The following is a 17,534-nucleotide window of genomic DNA, read 5'->3' on the forward strand; positions in this document are numbered from 1 at the left end:
GGTAACGTATTAACCCTAATGTACACCTACTCCTGTCACAGAGTAAACGTTGTTTGTAAAACTGGATTTAACAATCTGTGTTTTAAGTGCAGCTCTAAAGTAACAGAGTATGATGTCAATGGGTTGGTTGGGTGGTTGGTTGCTGCTAATAGTCCTTTTTTGATTAACATTACCTAATTAGAGAAGGACCAATTACTAAATGGAAAACAACAAACTAAAACCAAAGCAGATCAGTATATAAATGACAAATATGTGAATGAGAACGTGTCCCCTCTGTTTTCGATTCAGGTCAGGTGTACACACTGTACCACCCTGTTAGCAAAGACATAGCTGTGCAAAGTAAGCAAAGGGCCAAATAGCACAATCATCAGGCAGAGCATAGGTCCACATGATGTGATCAGCACTAGTTCATGTAATATTAAGGATTAATTTAACCCCCAGCTAAATTAACAAGATAATAGGTTGCTACAGACATAACATAACATAATCCTAATATCCATGAGTTTCTCTCTGGGGGGAAAAAAGGAAAAACAAAAAAACTTACCTCACATTCTCCTCCAATCATGTGCTTTAGTTTTCCTCAATTATAATATACAATAATCTACCCAGTAAGATAATAATATGAAATGGAAAGTAACATATAAAGACACCATACAAAAGCACAAATGGTGATAGTGGTATTGGCCACTTATGTAGGTTATGTTGTCGGCTCGACAAAGATTCACCACGGACGTCTAAATCACAGTTCCAGTCCACGAGAAAGGAATGCAGCTGGAGTCCTATCTTTGAGAAGACGGCATAAATATTAATACAAACATGCTGTCAAAGGTGCTCTCCACACGTAAGAACAGGAAATCGGTGGATTTAACTCCTTCCCCCACCATTATGTGCTGTTTGCTCTTTTGTTACACAACCTACTGTATTTTACGCAGCTTCTGACACTGCCCTCCTGCTGGTATACTGAAATGGCATCTCAAGAGTTTTAAACTGTGCACAAAACCCAGCTCCAGGATATTTAAATTTTTCTTTTGAAAATCCCGACCATTATTGTGTGTAGATACGTGTAACAGGAACAGAGAGATGAGGATTAGCATAATAGGGGAAAGGCCACTTTGGATGCTTTTGTATTTCACATGTTTTTTTCTATTTTCACAGGTCAGGTGTAAATGATTGTGCCTCTCAGAAAGCAGCAGCAGTATGACATGACTTACATGTCTATATAAAGTTAACCTGAACAGAGTGACACAGACTCTGCCGTCTTCTGTGAAGTAACATGAGTCAAAATATAAGTCACAAACAAGTGAATGGTAACTTCTATAAAACAAAGTCAGTAATATTACACCGTCTTTCATTAAAAGTACTATAAAACTACTTATAGTTGTTTGATCTCAGGTTTATGCCCAACTATATAGCAGGTGTACAAGATCTGGGACTTATTAGTCAAATAGCAACTATAATAGTGACTTGTTTAGATTACATAATTTCATTCAATATTTCAAACATGGGACGGTTAGATTGAAGGTTAGATTGCTGGCAACAGTTAGGTGTACCTGCAGCTGATGGTCTCCACATGTACTTGGCACAGTGAACTCATCGCCACTTCCTTAATGCCTAACTCACAGAAAATCATCTAGGAAGTCTGGGTAGGTTTAGGCAGGGAAAATCTTTAAGCAAATGATCCAGAGTAGCACAACATGGTTCTCCATTGACACTACATTAACAGACGGTAGTGAGCCTGTCTACCTGTAGAGACCTTCTTCTGCCAGATGGAGGCAGTGGCCAAAGTATGAGGTACAAGCAGCCTGTAAGCTACTCTTGACTGTGCTGTTGCTGGACCATCAGCCAGCCGTGGAAAAGAGCGCAGTTATAACATAAAAGGAGCTGAAATGAAACCGACTGTTAAAAGCAATAAAAGGTATCTGCTACAGCCACTGTCTGTGCTTTTTCATGCTGTATTTCTGATCTTTGATGTTTTTTCATGCCTCTGCTGTTGCTGGTGAAGAAGCATGTCACACCCTCCCCCCTTCCAGCCCACTTGTTAACCAAATAGCATTCAACCTTTGCACAGATTTGGGTTTTGGAGTGCTGCATGGAGTATGTTTGCATAGGTTGAAAACCCCTGTCTGTAGGCTTTCCATAGGCAAATTCATATGCAAATGGACATAACCGCTGTACAATAAAACAAGCGTTACTGGGAGCACCATCCACTAACCAAACTAGTGATGTAGTCAGTGATGCAACAACAGTTTGGCAGCCACCGAGAAAATAACTCATTAGTTATGTAGTCAAGATTTATTTTCAAAATAAATGACAAAACTCTTAATTTTGTATAAAATCTGCCAAAAATGTGCTGTTTCATGTCTTTTTTAAGCCTTATTTTAACAGTGGGAAGGGTGTCTGTGTCTTAAATCCAAACTGGGAGCTAAGATAAGATGGTGCCTGATTATTCATGACTTTGTATATGAAGAGAAGGATTTTAAATTAAAGAATTTAAATTCTAGGATTAGCAGGGGGCCAAGGAATAGAAGCTATGTTCTCTGTTTGTAGTTCTTGTTAGAACGCTCTCTGCAGCATTTTAAATCAACTGAAGGCATTTCTGGGAGTTTTTATGCCAACCTGATAATCATGAATTACAGTAGCCCAAGTAATAGATGTAGTAATAAATGGATGGACTTTCAGCATCACTCTGAGATAGGATTTTTCTAATTTTGACAATATCATGCAAATGAAAGAATGTATGCTGTTAAAGGACATATGCTAGTCAAAACTGACTCCAAGATTACTCGCAGGGTTACTGGAAGCCAAGATAATGCCTTCCAGAGTTAAAGTAAGTCAATGTAATTTGTAAAACGTGAATACATTTTTGGACAGTGGGATATTTTTTTCTGAGAGATTTGAAGTTTAGACAGTAGGGATATTACTGAAAAGTGAAGTGTGTGTACAAACTGAAGAGCTTTGTAAAATATGTGCAAATAATATTTAAGATAATATACAGTTTTTTTTAATTGGTTTAGCACTATTTTCATAACTAAAGTGTGCATTTTCAAATCTCTCAGTACAAAACTCACATTTGATCACATTTGTAACACCATTAGTCATTCTTTCAAATCTGATGTCATGATTTCATTGCATTTGCACATATTTACATTCCACATAATCATTGTATCAGAACACATGATCACTGTGATATATTTTGAGAACATTTGCTTTAATCACCCAAACAAAACAGTAAGCTCTTTTTTCAACTTAGTACTTTTACCAATCATTTCATTCAGGAGCAAATAATACAAGGTAAGCGATTCAAATTGTCCTTGGTGATGAATGAGTGTAACTGAACTGTAAAACTGTACACAGCAAATATTATACTTATGTTCAGACATAAAAAAATTATATATATATATATATATATATATATATATATACACACACACACACATACACACACACATACACACACACATGAAAAAGGGAGAAAAAAAACAAGTCATTTACATAAGCAAAATATATTTTTATGTTATTTTATTCTTATCACTTTTACACAATTAATCAAGCCGGTCATTAACATTGGGCCATATATTTTCATCAACATCACAGTGGATGTCTTCGTTGTTCAGGCACCGTGGGAAAAATCTCCTGGCTTGACATTGCTCAGCAGTTATATCACCACAAGCTTCACACATGGCTTGAAGAAGGGAGACATGCTCATGGGGATGGTGATCATACACCTTCCACCTCCATGTAGAGAAGAATTCCTCACTTGGGTTGAGGAAAGGAGAATATGGTGGAAGATAGAGGGTCATGAAGTGAGGATGTGTTTGAAACCATTCCTGAACCAGCTGTGTATGGTGGAAGCTGACATTGTCCCACACAACAACATAGACGATGTCTTCTCCCTGACAGGCCTGCTCCAGTTCATTTTAAAAAAAAAAACTATCAGGTGTTCAGTGTTGTATGACCCTAGAACTGGTCTACAGCCTACCACACCATCTTCAGATATAGCTGCACACATTGAGATGTTTCCCCCACGTTGTCCAGGGACTTGGATGGTAGCCCTTTGTCCAATAAGGTTACGTCCTCTGCGTCTAGTTTTTGCCAGATTGAAACCGGCCTCATCAACGAAAATATACTTGTGATGATTCACAGTAGCGTCCAGCTCCATCACCCTCTAAAATGATAATGTAGTTAGTTTTTACAACTAATAGTTGTCAGTACTGTTACAGTAATTGCATGCCAGTTTAGTGTTGTACCTGAATATATTCTGAACGCAGTTGTTTCACCTGGACATTGTTCCTCTCAAAAGGAACCAAGTAAATTTGTGTCATGGAAACCTGGTGCTTCTTCAAAAGCCGGGCAATTGTTGGAAGGCTAATTGATGGCACATTGGCAAAGGTGTCATTGCTGTTCTCAATAGCCTGTTTGATTTCAGACAGCCATATGTCATTCCTTGCCCTGACCATTTCCACCACAGCCAACTCCTGCTGGTCAGTCAAAACACGTGGGCGACCACCACCAGGTTGTCTCCTGTTAATTCTGAGGACAATCATATACTGTCAATATTGAAGTATTACCAATCAGATTACTGTAAACTGACAATTACATGTTGTTCATCTATACAATAGGGTACTATTTTTTAGAAGTGAAGTTGCTATAGCAGGACATACCGGTTTTCTTGGCGAAAAGTTTGGATGATAGAGCTGACAGTTGACCTTTGTAAATTAGGCTGTACCAACCTGGCAGCCTCAGCCATGGTAAAGCCTCTGTTAACCACATGGTCAACAATGATGGCCTGGACTTCACTAGAGATGATGGTGCGTTGTCTTCTGCCTACATTTCTCTGAAGACCACCTCTCTGTCGAGGAGCACCACCACCTCTCTCTCTTTGTCTGTGCCCACCTCTCTGTCGAGGAGCACCACCATCTCTTCGATGAAGGTTTCCTCTCCCTACGAGTCTATCCTGCTCCATATTTGAACAGTGCAAAGTCTCAAACACAGTTCTACTTATATGGTAACTAATTGTGATCATCAGGGGGAAACAATTAGCAATTAGTATTTCTAGATTGAAAGCTCTTGCAGCAATCTGTAACTTACAAATGACCAGACAACAATCAGTCAAGTTGAAAATCCATGGACATAATGAATGATTCATTGATTAAACATTAAGATCAGTTGAATTGAATGACAGACAAATGTATTAAACTGAATGATAAGAGATGCAAATCAAAAATTTTATAGTGATAACATTATGAAAGGCAGTAACTGTGAACAAAACATTTATTTAGATGAAACACTTATTTTGTGTAGTGAAAAGGATATTTTGTCATTATGTGTATTGTACTAACACAATTGGAAATATGCTGAAATGTTTGAAAAAGGTGCACTTTTGATGATCTGTTGTGATACAAGTACGAAGAGTTTTGAAAATGTACCAATTGCTTGTGAAAACTGCGCCAAACCAATTACAAAAAACTGTAATACAGTTTTTCTCAGTCGCTTTGGTGCGTTTCTCAGAACACCATCAACATTTGCACAGCAGTTAGTGCATTTCCCAAAACAATTAGTGCAAACTGCAAAACCTAGTGGATAGCCTGCAAAAGCACGTCACATGCACAGAATTGATTATCCATACCGCAAAAGCAAGTATCCATGTCAATGAAACTGCCAGTGCCATCAAAATGAAAAGTCTTGACACCATCTGTATGAACAAGATAGTCAAATGGCATTGTCATGTTTCCACTATGACAGTTTATAATTTCAGTGTTTCCCATTGCAAAAACAATTGGTGACACCTGAAAATGCTGACGACAGCACTATGGCCTACCTGTACAGCCATCTGAAATGTGCAGTGAAGTCACTGTAGATGTTATGGGAGTCTTGGGAGTAACTGAGACACTGAATACGTACGTTTCACATTTCCATTGTGTAGAAGTGTTTGTAATCCTACAGAATTGTGCAAAAGAAAAATATGCTACAGTCACTTGTTCACTGTAGAATACATGTAAACATAAAATCTCCCATTTGGTAGAGCTGTGCACTAATGTGAACAATAAACAGCACATGTAACAGTACAGTAAATCATTCTGGCACATCCAGACGTTCCTGTCTGTCTGGCCACATATTTTCATCTACATCACAACAGATGTTATCCCTCGCAATGCAGCGAGGAAAGTATCTCCTGGAGTGGCGAATCCATCCTCTGCAGGACTCTGCTGTGATGTCATCACAAGCTTTTGTAGATTCAGTATGCACCTCATGCCAATCCTGTCTGTTGGTTTACATTATATATATACTTGTAGAGTAGGGGATACTGTAACGCGATTCACCTATGACTGGGTAGAAGAGGCTTTTCATTGGTTGCAAGTAAGAGTAACACACACCAATTTTCATTAGTGTGAGATCAGGTTCACCTGAGAAAAGTAATTTATGGAGATTTTCATGGAAACTCCTTAAAAATAGGGTTTTCAAAATGGATGTACAAATTGTTTGACAAGATGTTCAACAATTTTGAGTGCACTGACACAAGCAATGAAATGAAGACTATTAGTTGTATGGACAATGACTATTCAGCCGGTACAAGTATAAATAATTGTGACATTCATGATAGAAGCAAGGAGATAGTGATGAATAGCAAGTCAAAAGTGACCATTCTTTAGATATTTGTACTTACTCAGCTGCTTCATGTCCAAAGGCATTTGCCTTTGTACGAAATGAACATGAAACCGCCACAAGGTTGTGCCAAAACGACTACATGTTGTGGAGGTTGAACTAACTATTGTGCAAAGTTTAATTCTGTTGTGAGAAATGCACCAAAGCAACTGAGAAAAACTGTAATATTTAAATTTTTGAGATTTAGGACATTTTGTTTTCAAGGAGATGTGTGAAGATCAAAACTTCAACTTGTTTGAAAGTTTTTAAATAAAGTTTGGGGTTTGTCCTTTGTCCATGATGGTTGAGATCATTAGCCGTCACACCTCTTCTGCTTTACTGCAACAGAAGTCTCTTCAAAAAGCAAGCCAGCACTGCTTGTCATTCTCTAAAGCTGGGCTGGTTTGGAAGACTGAAATATTTTAGGGGGATTTGGCACCAACCTCCTTCAATCCAATCAACTATGACTAATGTTAACACAGGTGTAAGAAGGATTTACCTGCTCAGCCACGTTCCATCCGTCATTTATAAACTCAACATGTTGCTGTGATATTTTATCCACCAATTGAAGACACAGCACAGGAACATCAACAGTGGAGCTGCATGCATATTTCCAAGCTTTTACCCTCTCTGTTTGAGCCACTCATACAATTTTTATTTATTTTTTTGTTCTCTGTGAGCGTCATACCTGATTTGTGCAGTGAGGTTTTGACTTTTTTTGTAACTCAAATTAGGTTCCTCTTTTTGGTTGTTTCCTGATAGAGGGCTTGAAGAAGCATGACCGATTGACTTGAATGTGCAGCCATCGTGTCGCCTTAGTGCATGCGAGTCTGCACAGGCAAATCAGCAGGAATAAACTGAGACCTGAAGCAGTGGCTCGCTGCTACATGAGCTTCAGAGAACTTAAGCTAAATTGCAAACACAAGAATGTCAAGCTGATCACAAATTCTGCTTGTGATTGCTTTAAAAAGGAAAAAAAATACTGCTTTATTTCAGGCTGAAATACATGCAGACTGGAGTGACTGTACGCTTCAGTCTGCAGTCTGAAATATGAGACCAGATGTCTTAACGTGCCCTTGTTTTCTGCAGGAAAACACTACACTACACTCAGATTTTTAAACTTCCACAGTGCTCAGTCTTCTCTGTCTGTTGTTACCACAGACATGTTTGATCTACCATTCACTCATTCATGAAGGTCCCTCTAAGATGCCATTTTAAGACTTTAAGGACTAATAAGAAATAGTTGTCAGTGGAGATTTCAGGAGGAATTCAAATTCAAGGAAAAAAAAACAGACTTTATTCAAGAAAGTACTATTTTAACATATGAAAATGAAGCAAGCCACAATACACATTATTGTGGTTTTGTTCAAAGTTAGTTCTTTAGTAATGCCAATGGTATTTTCTTTGAGATTCTTGTACCAGAACAGAACCACAGACTTCTGGTTTCAGTTCAGTTTCCGTTGTCACAATGCAGGACAACTTCATACCGCACCGAGCTCTGTTCTTGAACACAGATGGGAGCATTTTTGGGGGTTTTTGGGCTCACATATTAAATTGATTTCATTCATTCTGCATGTCGCTTCACTTCACGTCATTTCACTTGCTTCCTCTCCCCCTCCAGTCTGTGATCAAAGGCTTGAGAAAGTTTTCATTTTGCTTTTATGAATTATAATAAAATGAACACAAGCACACAAGTTCTCATTTTTGCAAACTTCAGAGGGATTTCCTGCATGGGACAAACACACACGTGCCTGATTTAATCTCTAACAGAGGGGAAAATGTGTGTGAAGAACTAGATTGTTTGTCACTTGAAATCTTTGAAGCAGTGATAAATTACACTGCTACGGGCCGCTGCCATTACTGCAGACAGGAAACAGCAAACTACATGCAGACTAAGGGTTTTCAAGCCAGTTATTGGCACAGTTTGATCTGATAAACAGGACACACAGGAAATAAAGAGGGGGGAAAAGTAAATTGTCAAAACAGATTTTTATTATGTGAATGTTAAAAATCCGTGAACGATAGTTGATTTTCATGTGTGACAGTGCATTATGTCATGTTGGATAAAATATGACTGTACACAGTAAAGATTATACAGCAACAAGTTTACATTTAGACCTTTTTTTGGAAGCTTACCAACATACAAGTCTTCTGATTGTGATAGGACTTGTTGAGTGTAGTCAAACTGAAGACAGGAAATGTAACAAAGATCTTTGTTTGTTGCATTTGGGTACGAGTCAACACTTTAAAACTCAGTCTATGATGGAAAAATGTTGTAACTTGAAAAATAATTTCGATATTGTGTTAGAACATTATGTTAGGCACTGTAATACATGTTCAGTGGAACATCTGCAGTGCATGTATTCTAAAGAGACACGCTGACTAACCTGCAGTTTAGATAATGGAATTTTTAGCTAATGTTACTGTTTGCGCATTTCCAAAACTCTTGACTGGAAATACCAAACCAGGAAACCAACAGGCTAGCTTTCTTGTTTTGCAATATGGACATCATAAGTGAGTCCATATCCTTTTTATCAAAATATTAATACATTACTAGTTATAGTATGTTTTTGGTTGACTTGTAGGAATCACGAGAAAACAGTATAGTTATATTAGTAGTTTCAGTAAATGCCTCAAAATCACAGATTTTGACGTTCAGGTGACAGCGCCCTCTAGTGGATGTGAACATTATGAGATTGCTCGTTAATTTTATCAACCAATTATCAGGGCAAGGGGCTGGAGCCTATTCCAGCTAACACTGGAATGCAGTGTAAAGTTGTTATAATTCTGAATTACCTGTTAATTTAAAACCAATGTCTTTGGACTTTCATAGGAAAAACATGCATACTCCACACAGAAAACTCCTGCTAGCAAGCATGTTTAAGCCAGGAACCCTGTTTTTGTGAGGCAACAGTGTTAGCCACTGCACTGCTGAGCAGTTTGGCAATGACATTAACAAATGAGTACATTAAGTGACACTACAGCAACGTCACAATATGAGGGATGTTGGGGTTAATGGATGGGTGTTAACGCAGGAAATTACTATTTGTTTCCCTTTCAAATTGATTTTCAAATTGATAATCACTTGTGGTTTTTAGCCATGACCCTTTTATAACCTTACCACATGCTATTACTGTAAAGATGACTGTAATGGTTGCATAAAATTAAAGTTCTCATTTCAAGCCAAACCATAATCTTTCCTAATCACATTCAACTTGTTGTTAGTTGTTGCTTTTTTCTGCTTAACACAAATCCAAACCAATAGCATTACCATATGAATCAAAGGATTAATTATGTTTCAACAGTGATTATTGACAGTTTAAACCAGAGGCTTATGTATCTCATGCTGCAGTATGTTCATAAGGGTCACAACAGATTGGAGGATTTGTTTTGTCTTATAGTGGGAATAAAATTATGTTTTGATAACGATGTGGGGTTACTCCTCAGTTACTGTGCCACTGGATGTAGCAAATTGTTAAGTTAACTTGAGATCTTTTTATTACTTTTTGACGTGTTTCATTTTTGAGAAACAAAGCAAACCAACAAACAAAAGTTATTTTAGTTAATTTGGAGAAAAGACTATCCTTTTTTAATATAATGGCCTGCTGAACCTGCATCTGCGTGTGTTGTGTAAATCTAGTAGAGATTATCGGGGTCCTCAGTTTTGATTGAAAATGGTCCCAAATTTGCCATGGCCATGATGAGAAAAGGTTTAACGTTACCCACAAACCCCACCTCTCTGTTGGTCCCTTTCTCTCCGCTCTCTTTCCCCGTCCGCTGACTCAGCCTGTCACTGGGCGGGTCTTTCATCCTGTCACTCAGTGCTGCTCCTGCTTCGTGATTAGTTTCTCTCTTCCACGCTGGTAGGCGGTGCCATCGGATCCACATGGAGGCAGTTGGGTATCTCTGTGCCCGTTAGTCTATTCCATCCTCCAGTGGCGACGCTCCAGACACGCTGGACCAACTTGGAAATACTGCAGCTGGACTAAGCAAAATATGCTCTGAATACTTGCTTATTTTAATAATACTTTTATTCCTCTATCCATATTTTTTCAATAGCAGTAGGGAAGAAAACCTATCTCATTTGTGCGTAAAAGTCCCTTTTCATTTCATTCTTAATTAACTGGAGAGGAGAGCGCTGAATGACAGTGTTACTGATGTTTTCCTTGCATTTTTGATGGACTTTGAGCTCTTCTTAGCAATCACATTTACCAGTGACAATTTAACTGATTTACAAGTTAAATTGGCATAATTTATGGGAATATTTAGATTATTGGATTTTTTTTCCTTGGGGAACTTTGCGCTTTCCTGGAGATAACTATTCTTTTTTTATGCGTAAAATCTTTTTGTTTGGATCATTTTAAGAAACCCGTTAGCGGACACTTTGCTATCTTGTGCAAGTGAAACGGGTTTGATGGAAACATGACCAAAGCCGTAACCGGGCCGGTTATCCTGCACACCCTATGCCTGCTTCTGTTCCTGCTACTTCACGTCTCACCGGTGTGTCTGTCTGCGCAGCACGGACATCCAGCGCGCTACTTCGGCCAGATAGCAGAGAACTCTCCAGCTGGGACGCCGGTGGAAGGGGTGGTAATTTCTGTCACAGCTGTAAACTGCCCCGGTGCGAACCTCACTGCCAGCTTGAAGGGAGATTATGCGTCAGATTTCAGACTTGTTCACTACCGCGGGCATCGGGTCCATCGAGGACAATTATGTTTGGTCTCCGCAAAAGCACTGGACCGGGAGTTTATAGCTATGTACGAACTGGTGGTGGAGCTGCCAACTCGGTGTATGAGGAGACGAGCCATCGTCCAGATTGAGGTGTCCGACAAGAACGACAACATCCCTCGGTTTACCAGCGGGAACAAGACGATTGAAGCAGATGAGTTAACGCCTCCCGGAACCGAGCTGGCTCGCTTTGACGCAAAGGACGGTGACGCGGAGAGCAATGGACATGTCACTTTTTACGCATCACCGGACTTGTACCTGCTCCACGTGGATCCACAAAACGGACAAGTGAGCCTAGCAGGATCTCTCGCTGGATTCAGCCAGGTGACTTTGCGCCTTTACGTGAAGGACGGAGGAGATGTAGCACTGATAGGTGAGCCGGTGTTCTTGCGCATCAACGTCCGCCGGTCCGACAGAGCGCGACGGATGCCGCGGGCTCTGTCCGAGGAGCTGACCTACACAGTTACCGTCCCGGACCACGTCAGAGTTGGCGACCTAGTGTTCACAGTTCCTGACCAGAGGTTCGATCAGCGGTGGTTTGAAGTGATATCTGAAGCCGATTCACCAGTCCAGATCGAGCGGGATTCGGGGCGTTTGTACCTGGCGCGCAGTCTGCGAGAGCCAGCCGAGGTGGTGGTGAAGATTCAGAACCTCCGAGGTAAGAAAATACTCGTTTTCTTTTCGTGCGTAAAAGCGCAAAGAAAGCCAGACTTACCTGTAGATTGTCATGCTGGCTTAGGAGGCTGGTGTCTACCTTTGAATGTTGAAGTACACGTGGTACTCAGAGTGTATTTTATTGAGTCTTAGCTACATCGCTCTTTTTTAAAATTTAAAAGTAGGGCCAGGAGTCAGCAATCAAAGGTAAAACCAAAGTTAGTAATCATAATGTAGAGGAACAATCCTGTGAACCTTCTTTTTAAAAGTACCTTTTCTAACAGTTTCAGCAATAATTTCTCCCTAAAATTATTGCTGAATTTTCCTTTCAGAATTGAGTGGTGCTCATTCATTTAGAGAAGTTTGCGCGCGTGCTTTTGTATGTTTTGGCTTTTTTCCATCTGAGTTTAAATCGACCTCAACGGTCACTTTCCACTCTTTCATTCATTCCTTACACCACTCCACACGGCACTGCCAAGTGTGTGTTTCTTGTGTGTGCCTGTGAAAGTCTGTGCGAGTAAGATACACAGAGTGAGATTACTGTTGCCAGTAATTTGTTAAAGGACAAACAGAATTGAGAGCGAGGTGAGGCAGAGTATATACAAGTCAACACACTTCACACAGAGATTTTACTTTCAAAATACAGTTACCACACACACACACACACACACACACACACACACACACACACACATCCATGTGTTGATAGTTCTCCAAAAGGAAAAAACTGGACTGCAGCTGATTATTTAAATGGCGAACAGCACTTGACAAAAGTACAGAATTTGTTTTGCTTTGCATACCAGCTTTTTTTTAACACCACCTTTATTAGTTTGGATTCACAAGGGTTACACAGCCTGAATATAAAATATTTACATATCCATGACTTCCAAAAGACTAATCCAATCTGCCATTTCTGTGGTGAAGGTTGGATTGTGATATGTAGTAATAACGACCTGGTTAAAGGACAGCTTTTCAGACCATATTCACGTCGTCGTATGTGTGCCACTCTTTCATCATACATTGCCATGGTGAAAAAAAGATTTAGATATAAGCTTAGAGGCAAAAACTTGTTTAAAATAAGCTATGTCTTGCAGGGTTTTGTGTCTTTTCCTGCAATTACAGGTGAGCTTACGAGCTTATTTCGCTTGCAGAACTCTTTAGGTCAAATTTGCCTCTAGGTTTTACACAATTATGTGTTTTCACGCCCAAGTGCACCGTGTCAAAATTTCTTTAAAAAGTTTTGTCTTTAAAAGTATTGCTATAGTTTGAGTGATAACTCAGGAAATTACAGAAAGATCAAAGACCTATTTAAAGGAGTTTAACAAACTACAAACAAGAAAGAAACGTATTCTAATTTGCCATCAGCGATGAATATCAGCTTTTAAAAAGAACATGCTTTCTACCTAAAGACCATTTCTTACTTAGGTGTCTTCAAAAATCTGAAGTAAGCAAAGTCAAAACTTGGACAAATTAAAGCTGTATGGCCTGAGAAATTCCACTTAGGCTTTAGCTGAAATATGGATGAATTGACCCTTAACAAAGCTCACCCAATCCCAGCAATCTGTCAGTCACAATCTCCCCACCCTTAAAGAGGTAAACTTCACACATCTGGTGCTACACTCACTTAAACCAAGAAATATTTAAAAATAGTATTAAATCTGCTGGTTAACATATTACGAGTCTGAAATGTGTTAGTGTCTTGCAGCTCTGATGTGTTTGACAGGATGAAATGACATCCAGATGCCAATATGCTCACCCTACCTTGCAAAGTCAATGTTTAATCGAAAGACTAAACTCTTCACATCTGGATGGTGGTGGTTGTGCTGGCAACTCGGTGTCCTGGTCAGATCTGGCTAATCAGTTGATACAAACTGCATCTCCGATGTTTATTTGTAGAAATTAGTTGTGTTTGCTCACCTGGAGATCTCCCAGGTCTGAACACACAAGTCAAAACAGATTCAGAACCTCAGACAGGAAGCAGTGTTTGTGTTAAAGCAGACGGCCGAGCTCAGGTTTGCTCTGGTTTGTGACTGCAGAGAAAGAGTGTGTAATTTGGTCGACACGGCATTGAGTGTGTTATAAACTGGCCGGCTGATTGAGGCGAACTACCTTTCATCGGCTGTGGTTGCGATTTTGATCTGTGGGAATGAGGTCTGGGCAACAGCAGCGGTCTGGTGGAGGCAGTGCATTCGTCTTTGATTGGTCAGCTGGCTAAGCAGATGCTGTTTGTGTAGTTTAAATAGTTTGCAGTTGGAAGTTCCTGACTAATGCCGGTCAAAGTCAACAAGAAACATAAGTTTAACCTCTGGATCTGCAGATGAGTCCTTTCTTTTTCCCTGAAATAATCAAGTTTACATCCAAATTATTCATTAAAAAAAAAAATCTAACAATGATTGATCAATCAGTAGTATTTTTTTAGTTGAATGGATCAGTAACTTTTAGTCAGGGAGGATTTCTGACTAAAATGTGTAACAAGGACCTGAAAAATTAACTTGCTTTAGTTTAGAATCTCAAAGAAAATCAACTTCTGAATTTGCAGATTGTAAAAAAAAAAGAAAGATGGAAGATGTGAATCACAATTCTTGCAGTCCCACACTCTCCTCACTGCCTGTATATAATAATTTACACACAGATGTCAAGGTGTATATACCCCCCCACCACACGCACACACACACACACAAACACAGACACGCACTGGTCTCTCTTACTGCTTGGCAGGATGTCCATCACTGCAGATAGCGGTGACTCTACTGAGTCTGCTTTATCCTTGACTGTTTATAAATCTAAACACATGATAATAGCCTTCTTTGTTTCCTTACATGTGTTGTGGCCATGACTAGTAACTGAACAAATTTCCTCTATGTAGGCGAAAAAGAGAGCAATGGAGCAAATCATTTTGTGGTGGGGTGAAAGCTGGTAAGTCTGGCAGTTTTTAGCCATCACTCTTTTAAAGGTCTTTACACCTTTTAAAGGTCTAAACAACAGAACAGATCCAATGCCTATGATTCCCAAAGTGACACTTGCAGAAAAATAATGTCTTCAATGTGAGCATTTGCAGATTTAAAGATAAGAAAAAAGCGATGATGATGATTTTTAAATATTTATTGTTTTTAGTCATTGTTGAGTTAAGGTTTAAGCACAGGTTAGGTTTGGGCCTTGAAAACAGTCTATTCTTCTATTTATTTTCTGAACTCCACTGAAAAGACCAAAAAAAGCTAACCATAAAAATCAGTTATTCTAAACCCCTTCATAGCCAGTATACCCAGTATTGTCGTGTTTTGGTGGAGTTGTTTTGAGTTTTTGTAGATTATTGCTATCAGGAATTGACTAGGACACAAAAATATCCCAGAGGTTTGACCAAAGGTTGTTTTAGTAGAGAAAAATACAAGCTCTACAGGGCTATTAAAAAGTGTCATATTAAGTCAGCTGGATTCAGCTGGCATGTTTTCAAAGAACTTTGTATCAATCTGTAGCATTCTTCTACACTTTTATTGAAAATCTTGCTTTGAGATCTTTTTTCACTTTCACTTTCATATCAGTGCTTTGCACGACACATACTGCAAGGTCTTATTTTTAAAATTAATAAAAACGAAGGTATGTCGGTAAAAATACTTGTCATGATTAAGACAAAGAGCCCATACAGATGTAGCCCAGACTATCAGTTTATAGTTCTATATGCTGATCAATTCAACCATTAGTTTTTATCTATTTAATTCATTTTCCATTATATTGGTTAGATATTTATCTGCCACTTTTCTGTGACCACTTTTCAATTCAATTTTATTTACAGTATATAGCGCCAACAATAACAGTCGCCTCAAGGTGACCCAACAATAATACAACCCTACAATCAAACAAGTCTATATGAACAAGCAGTTGGCAGTGGTGGAAAGGAAAAACTCCCTTTTAACAAGAAGAAACTTCCAATAGAACCAGGCTCAGGCTCATTTTGTTTCAAATTTTCCAAGAGGCTTCTCATTCTTTAGGAATACCCCACTTATCGGAATTTATTATTGGTTATTCAATAAGAGTACTGGGGGCTGGATTCAGACGTCATAAAATGCTTTCAAATCTTGGAAAAACAAGCATACTTAAGCATGAAACAGTGAACATGTGAAGTAATCAAATGTGAACACAGCAAGAAAACCAACTGAAATTAGCGACTATGACTCAGAGAAACTTCCCAGAGTGCATAGCCTCTATTTTTTAACTGTCTCATTAACTGTAATAAATGTGTTTATTTGCATATTTAAATGAGAAAATCTTTCCTGTTGGCTGCAATTAATGCAGCTGCCTTCACACCGACGGGCCTGTTCCCTCATTAAACTGCAGCTTTACTGTTGTTAACTGTTATTAAATGTTTTAGCCAAAGTGTGTTTGTGTGGTGGTCACACACACACACATACACATACACACATACACAGATACACATTGTTTCTCAAACATGGTCCTGGTCTGTCAGGATTTTCTACAGATTTTCTGTGCTTGGCAGCCCTGAGGTGACAAACATACACACACTCATACACACCTATACACACACAACTCACACACACACTCTCTTTTTTCCCCCTTCTGTTTATTCTATTGTCTTTATTTCTGGATTTAGCCTGAGGCCGGAAGCAACCTGCCACAGCGCCACATGTTTGTGTGAATGTGTGTTTTGTAAGACACCAAACACTATGGGACTGTGTGTCCTCGAGGCTGCTGAGCATCAGAGTGATTGTGTGTTTGTCAGTGCCACATACATTGATCACAGTAGTCTCGATATCCGTGTGTATTTGTTGGTATTTTAGTGTGTGTGTGTGCGTGTGTGTCTCTAAAGTGCTGGAGGATAAATTACTGTGACCACATGCTGAAGCTCCCCAGAATGACCTTTTTAAAAGGCAACAAAGCAGCAACACACATAAATAATGGACTGGATTCACCATATTGAACATTTTTACAGTTTGTAATTGGACAAACACTGAAACTTTATGCATTCAAATATTTGAACATAGGTTATCTATTCCAAAATCCATCCATTTTTAGCTCAAACCTGTTATATTCAGTTTTACTTTTGGGATGAATTTTGCCATTATAACAATGATGCTAATGTCACTTTTAGTATGTGCAAATTGTATTCAGAATGCTTAAAGCTACAATGGTTCCTTAATTCTTAGCATTCATTAGCTTCAGTCCTGTCATCTGGCATTCTAGCTGTATGAAAACAAGACTAACCTGCTTTTAAGGCTATAAATCATCATCATAATATATCGTGGCTATACTAAAACTTGGAATCTCGGTGGATAACTACATGGACTATACACTGTTTTTTCTTTTCCGTTCCTCTTTGTCTGTCCCCATTCCACCTTTCCATCACTCTTCCTCCCCATTGTTTCTGTTTCTCTCTGTTGTCCTAATAGCTTATTGACAGCCAATCAGCTGTACCCTCGGGCAAGACTGCTCACCAATCACCAAGTAGGACAAGGTCATTTCATCTTGACTGCACCAATAAATACACACCCAGTGCA

At 39.1% G+C, this 17,534-nt stretch overlaps 2 protein-coding genes across 2 annotated transcripts in view; one reads left to right on the plus strand and one right to left on the minus strand.

The window, feature by feature from the left end:
* Positions 1-3,455: 3,455 nt before the first annotated feature.
* On the minus strand, positions 3,456-5,258 carry LOC109204061 (uncharacterized). Its single transcript, XM_019364246.2, has 3 exons — positions 4,662-5,258; positions 4,248-4,530; positions 3,456-4,165 (listed from the first exon to the last, which is right to left on the minus strand). The coding sequence occupies exons 1-3, from the start codon at positions 5,144-5,146 to the stop codon at positions 3,797-3,799; spliced, it is 1,137 nt and encodes a 378-aa protein (XP_019219791.1). The 5' UTR covers positions 5,147-5,258; the 3' UTR covers positions 3,456-3,796.
* A 5,265-nt stretch (positions 5,259-10,523) lies between these two features.
* Positions 10,524-17,534, plus strand: part of si:dkey-22o22.2 (neural-cadherin) — a 137,645-nt gene continuing 130,634 nt past the window's right edge. The window contains exon 1 of the mRNA XM_013264857.3: positions 10,524-12,028. Coding sequence (XP_013120311.2) covers positions 11,065-12,028 — 964 coding nt within the window. The 5' untranslated portion in view covers positions 10,524-11,064. The remainder of the gene's footprint in view (positions 12,029-17,534) is intronic.

Source organism: Oreochromis niloticus, linkage group LG11 (assembly GCF_001858045.2).
Source record: "Oreochromis niloticus isolate F11D_XX linkage group LG11, O_niloticus_UMD_NMBU, whole genome shotgun sequence".
Classification (NCBI taxonomy): Eukaryota; Metazoa; Chordata; class Actinopteri; order Cichliformes; family Cichlidae; genus Oreochromis; species Oreochromis niloticus.